Source organism: Pseudophryne corroboree, chromosome 9, assembly GCF_028390025.1.
Source record: "Pseudophryne corroboree isolate aPseCor3 chromosome 9, aPseCor3.hap2, whole genome shotgun sequence".
Lineage (NCBI taxonomy): Eukaryota > Metazoa > Chordata > Amphibia > Anura > Myobatrachidae > Pseudophryne > Pseudophryne corroboree.
Genome location: NC_086452.1, coordinates 10,605,615 through 10,623,361, shown reverse-complemented (window position 1 = coordinate 10,623,361; position 17,747 = coordinate 10,605,615). Strand labels below are relative to the sequence as shown.

Sequence of the window (17,747 nt, the reverse complement as noted above, 5' to 3'; positions counted from 1 at the left end):
ACACACACACACACACACACACACACTGCGTATTACAGGGCCGAACACCACACACACACACACACACACACACACACTGCGTATTACAGGGCCGACCACACACACACACACACTGCGTATTACAGGGCCGAACACCACAGACACACACTGCGTATTACAGGGCCGAACACCACAGACACACACTGCGTATTACAGGGCCGAACACCACACACACACACTGCGTATTACAGGGCCGAACACCACACACACACACACACACACAGCGTATTACAGGGCTGAACACCACACACACACTGCGTATTACAGGGCCGAACACCACACACACACACTGCGTATTACAGGGCTGAACACCACAGACACACTGCGTATTACAGGGCTGAACACCACACACACACACACACACACACACACACACACTGCGTATTACAGGGCCGAACACCACACACACACACTGCGTATTACAGGGCTGAACACCACAGACACACTGCGTATTACAGGGCCGAACACCACACACACACTGCGTATTACAGGGCCGAACACCCCCCACACACACACACACACACACACTGCGTATTACAGGGCCGAACACCACACACACACACACACACACACACTGCGTATTACAGGGCCGAACACCGCACACACTGCGTATTACAGGGCCGAACACCACACACACACACTGCGTATTACAGGGCCGAACACCACAGACACACACTGCGTATTACAGGGCTGAACACCACAGACACACACTGCGTATTACAGGGCCGAACACCACACACACACTGCGTATTACAGGGCCGAACACCACACACACACTGCGTATTACAGGGCTGAACACCACAGACACACTGCGTATTACAGGGCTGAACACCACACACACACACACACACACACACACACACACTGCGTATTACAGGGCTGAACACCACACACACACACACACTGCGTATTACAGGGCCGAACACCACACACACACTGCGTATTACAGGGCTGAACACCAGACACACTGCGTATTACAGGGCTGAACACCACAGACACACACAGCGTATTACAGGGCCGAACACCACAGACACAGAGCGCGAATTACAGGGCCGAACACAAGTCCCAAAGAAAGGGTCAGAACTGCAGTTTTTAGGTTTGTTTGTTTTTTAAAATAAGAATTTACTTACCGATAATTCTATTTCTCATAGTCCGTAGTGGATGCTGGGGACTCCGTAAGGACCATGGGGAATAGCGGCTCCGCAGGAGACTGGGCACAAAAGTAAAAGCTTTAGTACTACCTGGTGTGCACTGGCTCCTCCCCCTATGACCCTCCTCCAAGCCTCAGTTAGGATACTGTGCCCGGACGAGCGTACACAATAAGGAAGGATTTTGAATCCCGGGTAAGACTCATACCAGCCACACCAATCACACCGTATAACTTGTGATCTGAACCCAGTTAACAGTATGATAACAGAGGAGCCTCTGAAAAGATGGCTCCCAACAATAATAACCCGATTTTTGTAACAATAACTATGTACAAGTATTGCAGACAATCCGCACTTGGGATGGGCGCCCAGCATCCACTACGGACTATGAGAAATAGAATTATCGGTAAGTAAATTCTTATTTTCTCTAACGTCCTAAGTGGATGCTGGGGACTCCGTAAGGACCATGGGGATTATACCAAAGCTCCCAAACGGGCGGGAGAGTGCGGATGACTCTGCAGCACCGAATAAGAGAACTCCAGGTCCTCCTCAGCCAGGGTATCAAATTTGTAGAATTTAGCAAACGTGTTTGCCCCTGACCAAGTAGCTGCTCGGCAAAGTTGTAAAGCCGAGACCCCTCGGGCAGCCGCCCAAGATGAGCCCACTTTCCTTGTGGAACGGGCTTTTACAGATTTTAGCTGTGGCAGGCCTGCCACAGAATGTGCAAGCTGAATTGTACTACAAATCCAACGAGCAATAGTCTGCTTAGAAGCAGGAGCACCCAGCTTGTTGGGTGCATACAGGATAAACAGCGAGTCAGATTTCCTGACTCCAGCCGTCCTGGAAACATATTTTCAGGGCCCTGACAACATCCAGCAACTTGGATTCCTCCAAGTCCCTAGTAGCCGCAGGCACCACAATAGGCTGGTTCAGGTGAAAACGCTGGAACCACCTTAGGGAGAAACTGAGGACGAGTCCTCAATTCCGCCCTGTCCGAATGGAAAATCAGATAAGGGCTTTTACAGGATAAAGCCGCCAATTCTGACACGCGCCTGGCCCAGGCCAGGGCCAACAGCATGACCACTTTCCATGTGAGATATTTTAACTCCACAGATTTAAGTGGTTCAAACCAATGTGACTTTTGGAACCCAAACTACATTGAGATCCCAATTTGCCACTGGAGGCACAAAAGGAGGCTGTATATGCAGTACCCCTTTTACAAACGTCTAAACTTCAGGGACTGAAGCTAGTTCTTTTTTGGAAGAAAATTGACAGGGCCGAAATCTGAACCTTAAATGGACCCCAATTTCAGGCCCATAGACACTCCTGTTTGCAGGAAATGTAGGAATCGACCCAGTTGAATTTCCTCCGTCGGGCCTTACTGGCCTCGCACTACGCAACATATTTTCGCCAATTGCGGTGATAATGTTTTTGCGGTTACATCCTTCCTGGCTTAGATCAGGATATGGATGACTTCATCCGGAATGCCTTTTTTTTTTCCTTCAGGATCCGGTGTTCAACCGGCATGCCGTCAAACGCAGCCGCGGTAAGTCTTGGAACAGACAGGGTCCTTGCTGGAGCAGGTCCCTTCTTAGAGGTAGAGGCCACGGATCCTCCGTGAGCATCTCTTGAAGTTCCGGTTACCAAGTCCTTCTTGGCCAATCCGGAGCCACGAATATAGTGCTTTCTCCTCTCCATCTTATCAATCTCAGTACCTTGGGTATGAGAGGCAGAGGAGGGAACACATACACTGACTGGTACACCCACGGTGTTACCAGAGCGTCTACAGCTATTGCCTGAGGGTCTCTTGACCTGGCGCAATACCCGTCGAGTTTTTTAATCATGTGGACGACTTGTGTGTGAAGTCCCCACTCTCTCGGGTGGAGGTCGTGCTGAGGAAGTCTGCTTCCCAGTTGTCCACTCCCGGAATGAATACTGTTGACAGTGCTATCACATGATTTTCCGCCCAGCGAAGAATCCCTGCAGCTTCTGCCATTGCCCTCCTGCTTCTTGTGCCACCCTGTCTGTTTACGTGGGCGACTGCCATGATGTTGTCCGACTGGATCAACACCGGCTGACATTGAAGCAGAGGTCTTGCTAAGCTTAGAGCATTATAAATGGCCCTTAGCTCCAGGATATTTATGTAAAGTGATGTCTCCAGGCTTGACCCTAAGCCCTGGATATTCCTTCCCTGTGTGACTGCTCCCCAGCCTCGCAGCCTGGCATCCGTGGTCACCAGGACCCAGTCCTGAATGCCAAATCTGCGGCCCTCTAGAAGATGAGCACTCTGCAACCACCACAGGATGGATACCCTTGTCCTTGGTGACAGGGTTATCCGCTGATGCATCTGACAATGCGACCCGGACCATTTGTCCAGTAGGTTCCACTGGAAAGTTCTTGCGTGGAATCTAACGAATGGGATTGCTTCGTAGGAAGCCACCATTTTTACCCAGAACCCTTGTGCATTGATGCACTGAGACTTGGTTCGGTTTTAGGAGGTTCCTGACTAGCTCGGATAACTCCCTGGCTTTCTCTTCCGGGAGAAACACCTTTTTTCTGGACTGTGTCCAGGAACATCCCTAGGAAACAGAAGACAAGTCGTCGGAACCAGCTGCGATTTTGGAATATTGAGAATCCAATCGTGCTGCCGCAACACTACCTGAGATAGTGCTACACCGACTTCCAACTGTTCCCTGGATCTTACCCTTATCAGGGAATCGTCCAAGTAAGGGATAACTAAAATTCCATTCCTTCGAAGGGATATCATTTCGGCCATTACCTTGGTAAAGACCCGGGGTGCCGTGGACCATCCCTACGGCAGCGTCTGAACTGATGGTGACAGTTCTGTACCATAACCTGAGGTACCCTTGGTGAGAAGGGTAAATTTTGACATGAAGGTAAGCATCCTTGATGTCCCGAGACATCATGTAGTCCCCTTCTTCCAGGTTCGCAATCACTGCTCTGAGTGACTCAATCTTGAATTTGAACCTCTGTATGTAAGTGTTCAAAGATTTTAGATTTAGAAATCGGTCTCACCGAGCCGTCTGGCTTCGGTACCACAATAGTGTGGAATAATACCCCGTTCCCTGTTGCAGGAGGGGTACCTTGATTATCACCTGCTGGGAATACAGCTTGTGAATGGCTTCCAAAACTGCCTCCCTGTCAGAGGGAGACGTCGGTAAAGCCGACTTTTGGAAACGGCGAGGGGGAGACGTCTCGAATTCCAATATGTACCCTTGAGATATTACCTGAAGGATCCAGGGGTCTACATGCGAGTGAGCCCACTGCGCACTGAAATTCATTGAGAACGGGCCCCCACCGTGCCTGAGCTTGTAAGGCCCTAGCGTCATACTGAGGGCTTTGCAGAGGCGGGAAAGGGTTTCTGTTCCTGGGAACTGGGTAATCTCTTCAGCCTTTTTCCTCTCCCTCTGTCACGAGCAGAAAAGAGGAAACCTTTTGTCCGCTTGCCAACAGAGGACTGCGCCTGAAAATACGGCGTCTTATTTTGAGAGGCGACCTGGGGTACAAACGTGGATTTCCCAGTTGTTGCCGTGGCCACCAGGTCTAAAAGACCGACCCCAAATGTCCCCTTTCAAAGGCAATACTTCCAAATGCCGTTTGGAATCCGCATCACCTGACCATTTTACTGGTAGAATTGGACAACGCACTTATACTTGATGCCAGTCGGCAAATATTCCGCTGTGCATCATGCATATATAGAAATGCATCTTTTAAATGCTCTATAGGCAATAATATACTATCCTTATCTAGGATATCAATATTTCCAGTCAGGGAATCCGACCATGCCAACCCAGCACTGCACCTCCAGGCTGAGGCGATTGCTGGTCGCAGTATAACACAAGTATGTGTGTGAATACATTTTTGGATACCCTCCTGCTTTCTATCAGCAGGATCCTTAAGGGCGGCCATCTCATGAGAGGGTAGAGCCCTTGTTCTTACAAGCGTGTGAGCGCCTTATCCCCCCTAGGGGGTGTTTCCCAACGCACCCTAACCTCTGGCGGGAAAGGATATACAGCCAATACTTTTTAAGAAATTATCAATTGTTATCGGGGGGAAACCCACGTATCATCACACACCTTATTTTATTTCTCAGATTCAGGAAAACTACAGGTAGTTTTTCCCTCACCGAACATAATACCCCTTTTTGGTGGTACTCGTATTATCAGAAATGTATAAAACATTTTCCATTGTCTCAATCATGTAACGTGTGGCCCTACTGGAAATCACGGTTGTCTCTTCACCGTCGACACAGGAGTCAGTATCCGTGTCGGCGTCTGTATCTGCCATCTGAGGTAACGGGCGCTTTAGAGCCCCTGACGGCCTATGAGACGTCTGGACAGGCACAAGCCGAGTAGCCGGCTGTCTCATGTCAACCACTGGTTTTTTTTTTATACAGAGCTGACACTGTCACGTAATTTTCAACAGTACATCCACTCAGGTGTCGACCCCCTAGGTGGTGACATCACTGTTACAGACACTCTGCTCCGTCTCCACATCATTTTTTCTCCTCATACATGTCGACACAAACGTACCGACACACAGCACACACACAGGGAATGCTCTGATAGAGGACAGGACCCCACTAGCCCTTTGGGGAGACAGAGGGAGAGTATGCCAGCACACACCAGAGCGATATAGAGAGAGAGAGAGATTATATATATATATATATATATATATATATATATATATATATATATATATATATATATAGGGATAACCTTATATGAGTGTTTTTCCTCTTATAGCTGCTGTATGTTTTAATACTGCGCCTAATTAGTGCCCCCCTCTCTTTTTTTTAACCCTTTCTGTAGTGTAGTGACTGCAGGGAAGAGCCAGGGAGCTTCCCTCCAACTGAGCTGTGAGGGAAAATGGCGCCAGTGTGCTGAGGAGATAAGGCCGCCGAAAAGGGGGCGGAGCCTATCTCCCGTTTTTCTGTATATTCTGGCAGGGGTTAAATGCATCCATATAGCCCAGGAGCTATATGTGATGTATTTCTTTGCCATGTAAGGTATTTTTATCATGTTTTATTGCGTCTCAGGGCGCCCCCCCCAGCGCCCTGCACCCTCAGTGACCGGAGTATGAAGTGTGCTGAGAGCAATGGCGCACAGCTGCAGTGCTGTGCGCTACCTTATTGAAGACAGGAACGTCTTCTGCCGCCGATTTTTCCGGACCTCTTCGCTCTTCTGGCTCTGTAAGGGGGCCAGCGGCGCGGCTCCGGGACCCATCCAGGCTGGGCCTGTGATCGTCCCTCTGGAGCTAATGTCCAGTAGCCAAGAAGCCCAATCCACTCTGCACGCAGGTGAGTTCGCTTCTTCTCCCCTTAGTCCCTCGATGCAGTGAGCCTGTTTGCCAGCAGGTCTCACTGAAAATAACAAACCTAAACTAAAACTTTCACTAAGAAGCTCAGGAGAGCCCCTAGTGTGCACCCTTCTCGTCGGGCACAGTATCTTAACTGAGGCTTGGAGGAGGGTCATAGGGGGAGGAGCCAGTGCACACCAGGTAGTACTAAAGCTTTTACTTTTGTGCCCAGTCTCCTGCGGAGCCGCTATTCCCCATGGTCCTTACGGAGTCCCCAGCATCCACTTAGGACGTTAGAGAAATTAATTTTAAGGGCTTGTAGCTTATTTCTTAGTGTAACTCCAAGTGTTACAGATAGTGGTTCAGATATAATCACAGCATTTCTCCATCAGTCATTACGTCTCATGTCTGTCTGACAGGACACAATACACTGTACGGTTACCTGAGTCTCTCATGGTGCCCGTGTTCCAGTCGCCCATAGCCAGTACGCAGCTCACAGATCCATCATCCAGGTATTTCCTAGAAATAGAAGCACAGGTCAGTGGCAGCAGTAACAGTACAGAGCTTATATCGGACAGTGGTCAGCCTGTACAAGGGATATGTCAGCAGCCCTTTCCTTCTACAGGTAACAAGAAGCCATTCTCTAATTCTCCAGGCTGCAGATCAGAACCTGTATTACCGGAACCCCCCATGTATCGTGCACTGACTATGTCCAATGCATTGGGAGTTACTGTCTCTGATAACTGTGTTGTGTACGGACAAATAGAACGTATGCACGGTCACATGTCAGGAGATAAAAGGCAGCGTCACCTCCTACAGGGAACCATTAATGTGTAACTATTGCTGCAAATTAGTGTCTGCGTATACTGACGCCATCAGTTCTCAGTCCCAGCGACATGACGGTGCTCAGATTAATGGATGGGCTGCACTCACATGAATACTACAATAGGGGACAGGTGCTCTAATCCTTTATACAATGAAACCCAACCATCTGCTGGTCGTGTTCACTCAGGTCCTGGCAAGAGTCACCCATCTACAGAAGATGCCACATACACACCGACCCCTGACTGCCACCATAATACAACTAGGAGCACGCAGGCTAGAAATAGAAGCCCTCAATCCCATTACGGCCTATCCAAGTAATCCCTCCAGATGGCCCTGTACAAATCACACACAGGTCTAAGCCATCCCCAGCACACGCCATCACACACACACACACACAGGTCTGAGCCATCCCTGTGTAAGTCCCAGCACACGCCATCACACACACACACACACACACACACAGGTCTGAGCCATCCCTGTGTAAGTCTCAGTACACGCCATCACACACACACACACAGGTCTGAGCCATCCCTGTGTAAGTCTCAGTACACGCCATCACACACACACACACACACACACACACACACACACACACACAGGTCTGAGCCATCCCTGTGTAAGTCCCAGCACACGCCATCACACACAGGTCTGAGCCCTCCCTGTGTAAGTCCCAGCACACGCCATCACACACACACACACACACACACACACACACAGGTCTGAGCCATCCCTGTATAAGTCCCAGCACACGCCATCACACACACACACACACAGGTCTGAGCCATCCCTGTATAAGTCCCAGCACACGCAATCACACACACAAGTCCCAGCACATGCAATCACACACACACAGGTCTGAGCCATCCCTACGCAAGTCCCAGCACACGCCATCACACACACACACACACACACACCATATAATTTGCCCTGTGCAATGGAGCAATAAGCAGATCACCTTGCAGATGTATTTTCAGTACCACACACAGTGACCGCACAGGGACATATGCCAACCCACCCTGGGGTACCAACCAGTTGTACGCAGCTGCATAAGATATACAGGATAATACCACTATATGTGATATGGGGCCTAATTCAGACCTAATCGCTGCTGTGCAAAATTGCCAAGCTGCCGATTATCGCACAACTGAGCATGTGTACAGACCGCAACGTGCAGGCGCGAGGCCAAACTGAAAAAAATCCTGCATTTTTTTTTCCTTTTTCATTGATAGGCGTACGCAAGGTGATTGACAGGAAGAGGGCGTTTGTGGCTGGACGTTTTCTGGGAGTGTCAGGAAGAACGCAGGCGTTCCCAAGCGGTTTCAAGGCGGGTGTGTGACGTCAGCTCCGGCCCCGATCAGCCTGTTCTCATCGCACTGTAGGAGTAAGTCCTGGGCTGCGTACAGACTGGAAAAATCATTCCATGGTGAGGGAGTCGTGAACGGATTTGCAGCTGACCGACCTTTGCAAAGCTTTTCACACGGTGAACACGGACTTGAACCGGGTGGATTTTCACTCCGTCTGGTCGGCGACTATCCGATCGCAAACCTCCACAAATTTGCAGAGGAGCGATCAGGTGTGAATCAGGCCCTTGGATATTAGAAGTCACCCGGGAGCTCTGTGACCATGCAATAGCACAAGACTATGTTACATATTACAGGGCTGAGCATTACTCCCTATAAACACACGCATCTCTCTAATGAGCACTGACCACATCACAAGTCCCGTTACTGTTCATACAGAAATCACCTACAGGAGTTTATACGATGACGGAAAAGGCCGACCTACGTACAACCTACCCTAGCACTCTATACATGCATGGCAAAAAAGGGTATTCAGCTATCAGTGATCCTGACCACTTACCCCCTTACCTCGTGACCACCACCATCTCACCTCACAGAGGTACACAGGACACTCCGCGGTGATGGTGCCTCAGTTATTGGCGAGGTGATCATTATCTTGAATAGATTTTAACCAATTACATCTTTAATGAAACTTATTCTGACTTCAGACACCCCTCCAATGTGATGTACCGCAGGGGGTGCACCCGGCTACAGGGGAACCACAGGGGCCGCTTCAAACACATCCTATTAATGTTCCAGCTGCACCTGTAACATCACATAATGTATACCTGCGGCAGAACACACAAGACTCACAGCACAAGTATAACCGTGAAATTCAATACAAAAAGACACTTACTGTAACAGGACTACAAAGCCCTAAGTGTCGGAGCAATCTGCAGCCCGTCTCTCCCAGCACTGGCCCGAGTGTCGGAGCAATCTGCAGCCCGTCTCTCCCAGCACTGGCCCGAGTGTCGGAGCAATCTGCAGCCCGTCTCTCCCAGCACTGGCCCGAGTGTCGGAGCAATCTGCAGCCCGTCTCTCCCAGCACTGGCCCGAGTGTCGGAGCAATCTGCAGCCCGTCTCTCCCAGCACTAGCCCGAGTGTCGGAGCAATCTGCAGCCCGTCTCTCCCAGCACTGGCCCGAGTGTCGGAGCAATCTGCAGCCTATTTCCCCCAGCACTTGCCTTCCTGCGCTGGGAGATAAGCTGCTTACAAGGAGCACAGCCCACACGTCACCCCTCCCTGTGCCATAGGTCACCAGCCTGGGAGAGACAATGACAGCCTGCTGAGCACAAGGCTGGCCTGACCCCATGGAACGCGGCTCATACACTGTATAGGAACTGAAGACCTTTTTGGAGAAAAAATAAATATAAATATGTAACTTACAAAAAGTAAAAAAATCAAAGAAGCCGATTATGGAGTGGCTTTATTTACTATAGAGGGTGAGTCGCCTCTACATCCCGTACAGCGGGGCCGCAGTATCACGCAGCGCAGAGGGGAGACGTGGACCAGTGAAGTTGATCATTGCGACCAATCGGCATCTAGCTATCATTTTATAGAATGTACTTGATAAAGGCTACAGCAAGGCTGATTAGCTGCGATGGGCAACTGCACCACTTCTACGGATCTTCAATCGTTTCACTGCTTGATACACCTCCCCCTTAAATCAGTTCTGTCCATATAGGGAACGATTATTAAAATGGTCAAATCTGCAAGTGAATGTGATTTGTGACGTGTAAATCCCAAATACAGCCCAGGAAAACCCCTCACCTGTCACGGGATGTGACCTCTACACCAATTCTCAGCGAGGCTGCAGTTTAGGACAGGTTCCATTAGGACAGATCAGCTGTAATAACACAGGAGCAATACAGCTGTCACTGCCCCACAGAGCGCCTTCCCAGGGGAGTACATACAGAGTGTATACAAGTATACACCCATCAGCCACGACTGTATAACCACTGACAGGGGAAGTGAATAACACATCTCCATACACTGACACAAGGCCTGGGATACATTAGGCAGTAAGTGATGTGTTGGAAGCAAATGGGCAAACACCAGGATCTCAGCGGCTGTGACTGGGGCCAAACTATGGGGTCAGGGCATCTCCAGAACAGCAAGCCTTGTGGGTGTTCCCAGCATGCAGTGGTTAGAGCCTAACAAATGTAGCCCAAGGAAGAGCAACCGGTCAGGATCATGGGTACCCAAGAATCACTGATGCGTGTGGGCAGTGAAGACATGCAGGGGCCCCAGAACCAGCCCCGGGATCCTGTCCCACAGAACAGCACATTGCTGGAACAGTTACTGCTGGCTATGATAGAGAGGTGTCAGATCACACCATGCACCGCAGCTAGCGAGGTATGGGGCTGCGCAGCGGTCACAGGGTCTGATTCAGATTTGTACGCTAATACCGGAGCCATCGCAACAGCTCAGCAACTGCGTACACAAATGCAATGCAGATGCGAGGAACATAGTCTCCCTCACGAGTCTATGCTCGCACAGAACGCCCGTGGGAACTGCAACACCAGCGCCATGTTTTCCGGGTACAGGGCTGCAGTTGCACGCTGAAACACACCTGCGTTTTTCCCCCCACTCCCCCAAACACTCAATCACTCTGCGATTAAATCTTCACTGCGAGCGGTATTGCGAAAGTACCTTGGCGCCCGTGCAAGTCACTATGGATGCGCAGTCAGCCAATAATCTGCCTATAACGTCACCGCAATGAGGCAGCTACCCGTCACCCCTGTATGTCTGGCTGACCACACAGCTGCATCATGCCTCTATCACACAAAACCCTGCATCCAACCTGGGTCATTGAACAAGCCACGTTCAGCTGCTATTGCTGGGTCCTCCCACTGCCGGTGCTTGGAGAAGAGGTCACCTCATCTGGCGATTCCAGCTCGCTCTACCGTTTTAGCATGACCCGGGTCACACCACTGCTAACCAGCTCAGAGCCTGGTTCAGCAACCCGGGTAGACCCTTCCACACCAAACCAGGACCTAGGTTGCTCCAGCAATAATCAGGGTTATGTAATCACTGTATAACATCCAGCAGGTGTAATGCAGGTGCAGGGACACAGGATGCCCCCCAGCGTGTAATCACTATATAACATCCAGCAGGTGTAATGCAGGTGCAGGGACACAGGATGCCCCCCCAGCGTGTAATCACTATATAACATCCAGCAGGTGTAATGCAGGTGCAGGGACACAGGATGCCCCCATGCGTGTAATCACTATATAACATCCAGCAGGTGTAATGCAGGTGCAGGGACACAGGATGCCCCCCCAGCGTGTAATCACTATATAACATCCAGCAAGGACACAGGATGCCCCCCCAGCGTGTAATCACTATATAACATCCAGCAGGGACACAGGATGCCCCCCCAGCGTGTAATCACTATATAACATCCAGCAGGTGTAATGCAGGCGGCAGGGACACAGGATGCCCCCCAGCATGTAATCACTATATAACATCCAGCAGGTGTAATGCAGGCGGCAGGGACACAGGATGCCCCCCCAGCGTGTAATCACTATATAACATCCAGCAGGGACACAGGATGCCCCCCAGCGTGTAATCACTATATAACATCCAGCAAGGACACAGGATGCCCCCCCAGCGTGTAATCACTATATAACATCCAGCAGGGACACAGGATGCCCCCCCAGCGTGTAATCACTATATAACATCCAGCAGGTGTAATGCAGGCGGCAGGGACAGAGGATGCCCCCCCAGCGTGTAATCACTATATAACATCCAGCAGGGACACAGGATGCCCCCCAGCGTGTAATCACTATATAACATCCAGCAAGGACACAGGATGCCCCCCCAGCGTGTAATCACTATATAACATCCAGCAAGGACACAGGATGCCCCCCCAGCGTGTAATCACTATATAACATCCAGCAGGGACACAGGATGCCCCCCCAGCGTGTAATCACTATATAACATCCAGCAGGTGTAATGCAGGCGGCAGGGACACAGGATGCCCCCCAGCGTGTAATCACTATATAACATCCAGCAGGTGTAATGCAGGCGGCAGGGACACAGGATGCCCCCCCAGCGTGTAATCACTATATAACATCCAGCAGGGACACAGGATGCCCCCCAGCGTGTAATCACTATATAACATCCAGCAGGTGTAATGCAGGCGGCAGGGACACAGGATGCCCCCCCAGCGTGTAATCACTATATAACATCCAGCAAGTGTAATGCAGGCGGCAGGGACACAGGATGCCCCCCAGCGTGTAATCACTATATAACATCCAGCAAGGACACAGGATGCCCCCCAGCATGTAATCACTATATAACATCCAGCAAGGACACAGGATGCCCCCCCAGCGTGTAATCACTATATAACATCCATCAAGGACACAGGATGCCCCCCCCCCCCCAGCGTGTAATCACTATATAACATCCAGCAGGTGTAATGCAGGTGTAGGGACACAGGATGCCCCCCAGCGTGTAATCACTATATAACATCCAGCAAGGACACAGGATGCACCCCCAGCGTGTAATCACTATATAACATCCAGCAGGTGTAATGCAGGTGCAAGGATACAGGATGCCCCCCCAGCGTGTAATCACTATATAACATCCATCAAGGACACAGGATGCCCCCCCAGCGTGTAATCACTGTATAACATCCAGCAGGTGTAATGCAGGCGGCAGGGACACAGGATGCCCCCCAGCGTGTAATCACTATATAACATCCAGCAAGGACACAGGATGCCCCCCCAGCGTGTAATCACTATATAACATCCAGCAAGGACACAGGATGCCCCCCCAGCGTGTAATCACTATATAACATCCAGCAAGGACACAGGATGCCCCCCCAGCGTGTAATCACTATATAACATCCAGCAAGGACACAGGATGCCCCCCCAGCGTGTAATCACTATATAACATCCAGCAAGGACACAGGATGCCCCCCCAGCGTGTAATCACTATATAACATCCAGCAAGGACACAGGATGCCCCCCAGCGTGTAATCACTATATAACATCCAGCAGGTGTAGGGACACAGGAGATGTGTGAGATATATTATATATACACACATATGCAGCAGGTGTAATGCAGGTGCAGGGACACAGGAGAGGTGATATAGAGATATATATATATATATATATATATATATATATATATATATATATATATATATATATATATATATATATATATATATATATATATATATATATATATATATATACATACATATATATACATACATATATATACATACATCTCCTATATAATAGCCCACCAGATCTGTGACTTTGTGATTAATTTGCTAACGCTGGGCGGAGTCACAACAGTGGGCGGAGTTAGTCAAATGAGTCACAGATCTGGCCAAATCTACAGGAGACTAGGAGCAGAAGCAGATAGTATGGGCATGGCACAGGCAGGGGTGCATACCTCCCAGCTTTCTGCAGGAGCTTTCTTCAGACAGAAGGAGGGACACACACTCGGCGAAAAGGGGGCGTGGCTTCACGGGAGGGCCCCGTTTTCGTCAATAAGGGGGCATGCTCAGCGCTCTGTGAGCTGCTGGCATGCCCCCAGGGGCTGATTATGAGTCCAGGGGGGGGGCAGGGCACTTGAGACAGGGGAGCCCTATCTCATTGCTGTGCTGCTGTGGGTTGGGGGCGTGGCATAATCGCGGGACGCGAGGCCACGCCCCCTTACGCTAATTCCGTTGTTTGTTTGTTTTAATTGAATTTTGGCCCCTCAGCTAGGGGTAAATCCAGAGGAGGTGGTCGCTCCCACCTACACACCCGCACAGGCAGAAGAAAGCAGGGAGACTGCTGCCTCCCTGCAACACCACAGACCTGCCAACACGCAGCAGCGTGTGCTGACAGTAGCACAATGCTGCCGTTGTTGCTGGCAGGACGGGGGGGGGGGGGCTTCTGAGCTGGGACAGAGCTACTCGAGGCGGGGGGCCCCTAAAACTGTGGGGCCAACGGTACGTACCCCCTGCCCCCCCCCCCTTAATCCGGCTCTGCTGCTGGAACCCCCCCTTAATCCATACCCCCTGATGCCCCCTCTCCCTCTGTCTCCACTATTCACCGCTGCTCTGATAAGCAGAACAGCGAGTGCAGGAGCTTTCCAACTGACCCCCCGTTACCGCGGGACACTGCGACCCGCGGGTGGGACAGCCCCAAAAAAATGGGACTGTCCCGCGAAAATCGGGACATTTGGGAGGTATGGGGGTGTGTGAGGGGGTATGCCGTACAGACAGACGGGCACCGGCTCACTGTGTGCTTGACCCCCCCCCCCCCCCCCTCTCTGGCGCGGAGGAACGTCACTTTCTGGCACACTCCACGCTTCTTAGCTGCAGTTTTGTGGGGCACCTGCCGCTGTGCAGGTTCCGTACTGCCTCTGTTATCTCCAGCCCCGGGAAACCCCACTGCTAGCTGCAGCGCTGCCACCCACAGTGAGGTGCGCCCAGCTCCTTCACACACTTTAGCCGGCGGGTAACGCTGCAGAAATCCGAGCTGCTTGCAGGCTCCGACCCCCTCCTCCCTCCAGCCGCAACATCTCCTGGGGGCTAACCAGTCACTCCCAGTCTCCCCTTACCACAGTGCCCGGCAGCTGCGCGAGGTCTGCGGTGTGTGACTGAGGAGGGGGGGAGGGATGCGGACGGGCAGAGGAAGCAGGACTCCAGCCTAAGAGAGTCAGCCATGCCAAGTCTCCACCAGCAGCAGATCCCAACAGGTTGGAGTGGAACAGCAGCAGCCAGCAGCAGTGACTCCGGTAAGACACATCTGTCTGTCACCACTGTTTTGTCCCTAATACCAATCTCTCCCGTGCCCTGTGTTCTGTCATGTCCCTGTCACCCCTGGCCTTGCCCTGCCACCCTTATCCTGGCCCTGTCACCCTTATCCTGGCCCTTTCACCCTTATCCTGGCACCCTTATGCTGGCCCTGTTACCCTTATGCTGGCCCTGTTACCCCTATCCTGGCCCTGTTACCCCTATCCTGGCCCTGTCAACCCTATACTGGCCCTGTCACCCCTGTCCTGTTCCTGCCACCCCTACCCTGGCCTGTCACCCCTATCCTGGCCCTGTCAACCCTATACTGGCCCTGTCACCCCTGTCCTGTTCCTGCCACCCCTACCCTGGCCTGTCACCCCTATCCTGTCCCTGTCATTTCTGTCCTGGCCCCGTCACCCCTTTTCTGACCCTGTCACCCCTGTCCTGGCCCCGTCAACCCTGTTCTGACCCTGTCACCCCTGTCCTGGCCCTGTCACCCCTGTCCTGGCCCTGTTACTGCATACCCTCCAACTACCTTTTTGGCAGGTACAGTACCCGCAGCGCCTCCAGACCTCTCCCCAATGCACAACACCTCCACACCTTCCCCTCCCCCACACGCTGTGCCTCCTGACCCCCTACACCACCCGCGGCTCCCACTCCTCCGCCCCTTCACCACCCACAGCACCTCCAGGCCCCCTCCACCATCCACCCCCTTTATATGTCTCCCCCCACACCTGCCCCCCTCCACCCGCAGCATTTGCAGACACCCTCCTCCATCCGCGGTCCCTCCCTTACCCACCCCTCCCCCACCAATGGCACCACCGCACCTGCCCCTCCACCACCAGCAGCACCTCCGGACCTCCTTCCCTATGCGCCGCACCACCCGTACCTGCCCCTCCCCTACCCATGGCGCCTGCGGAACCCTACCCCACCCCTGGCACTCCCGCCCCTTCCCATCCCACAGCACCTCCGGAACCCTTCACCCATCCACAACATCCCCACAACTGCCCCTCTCCCACCCATGGCACCCCTGCCCCTCCCCCACCTGCAGTGCCTCCGGACCCCTCCCCAATCTGCATCCCCCACTCCTCTGCCACTCCCCCACCTGCAGCACCTCCCGACTCTTCCCCATCCGGGCCCCACCCCCACTCTTCTGCCCCCCCTCCACATGCAGCATCTACAGACACCATCCGCAGTCCCCCCCGCACCCTCTACATTCTGTACATCGTGCCCTGCAGGTGCGGTTCACGCCGTCGCAAGGGGCTGCGCCTCCTTCACCATCGCACGCCCTTTCATTGTGCAATATTTAACCACTAACAAAGGAATGCAGGTAATACTTTATATAATACAAATATTGAACCCCAGAAAGGCATGCAAGGGATAAGGGGGCGTAGCCCCTTGCGACGGTGTGAAGAGCGCCCGTAGGGCGTGATGAAGCACCTAGTACATACACATATATGCACATATATGCAGCAGGTGTAATGCAGGTGGGCAGATAAGCAGGTGATACCTGGAATACCCCGGACACCTGGTTACTGTGTAGGGGCAGAATCACCAGAGCCTCACGGGGGACGGTACAAAAGAAACCCTGAGCAGAGGTAGGTCACCTGTGTGGAACTACAACACCCAGCGTGCCCTCGTGTAGCTGAGTATGACAGGACAGCCCCTTCCCCCCGGCCGGTACCTCCTCCTCCGGTGCTGCTGCTGCTGCTCCCCGGGCTGTGCAGGTGCCGGGCTCCCGGGTACACTGGCCGCCGGCGGAACAGTCTCCGGGCAGCAACTACCGGCTCTTTAGGCCTGAGCCGTTACTAAGCAACCTGAGAGCGGGGGGCGGGGCGGTCACCAGGCAACCAGCAGCAGCACCTGTTATACGGCGCGGCGCGGGGGATGCTGGGATAGCGCGCACACCTGCTGCCGCCGCCCGCCTGTCACGTGATCGTACATCATGATCTACCTGCTGTGTGGCGGCGGGGTGTGAGCTGTGGGGAGGACGGGACCCCTCTCCCGGGTGTGAGGGGGGAGCGCGGGACGGGACCCCCGGGTGGGTGTGTGTGAGGGTGGAGCGTGGGACGGGACCCCCAGGTGTGTGTGTGTGAGGGGGGAGCGCCGTACGGGACCCCCGGGTGTGAGGGTGAAGCGCGGAAAGGGACCCCCGGGTGGGGGGGTGTGTGTGCGGGTGGAGCGCGGGACGGGACCCCCGGGTGGGTGTATGTGTGTCGGGTATGTGTGTGAGAGGGGAGCGCGGGACGGGACCCCGGGTGGGTGTGTGTGTGAGGGGGGAGCGTGGGACGGTACCCCCGGGTGGGTGTGTCCTGGGTGTGTGAGGGGGGA

General features: G+C 52.6%; 1 protein-coding gene across 1 annotated transcript in view; it reads right to left on the bottom strand.

The window, feature by feature from the left end:
- The window catches only part of SSX2IP (SSX family member 2 interacting protein), an 83,456-nt gene extending 66,263 nt beyond the window's left edge, over nt 1-17,193 (bottom strand). Inside the window, exons 1-2 of the mRNA XM_063939309.1 lie at nt 17,024-17,193; nt 6,949-7,025 (exon numbers count right to left, since the gene is read on the bottom strand). Of these exons, the coding sequence (XP_063795379.1) occupies nt 6,949-6,985 (37 nt within the window). The 5' untranslated portion in view covers nt 6,986-7,025; nt 17,024-17,193. The remainder of the gene's footprint in view (nt 1-6,948; nt 7,026-17,023) is intronic.
- Between the last annotated feature and the right edge of the window lie 554 nt (nt 17,194-17,747).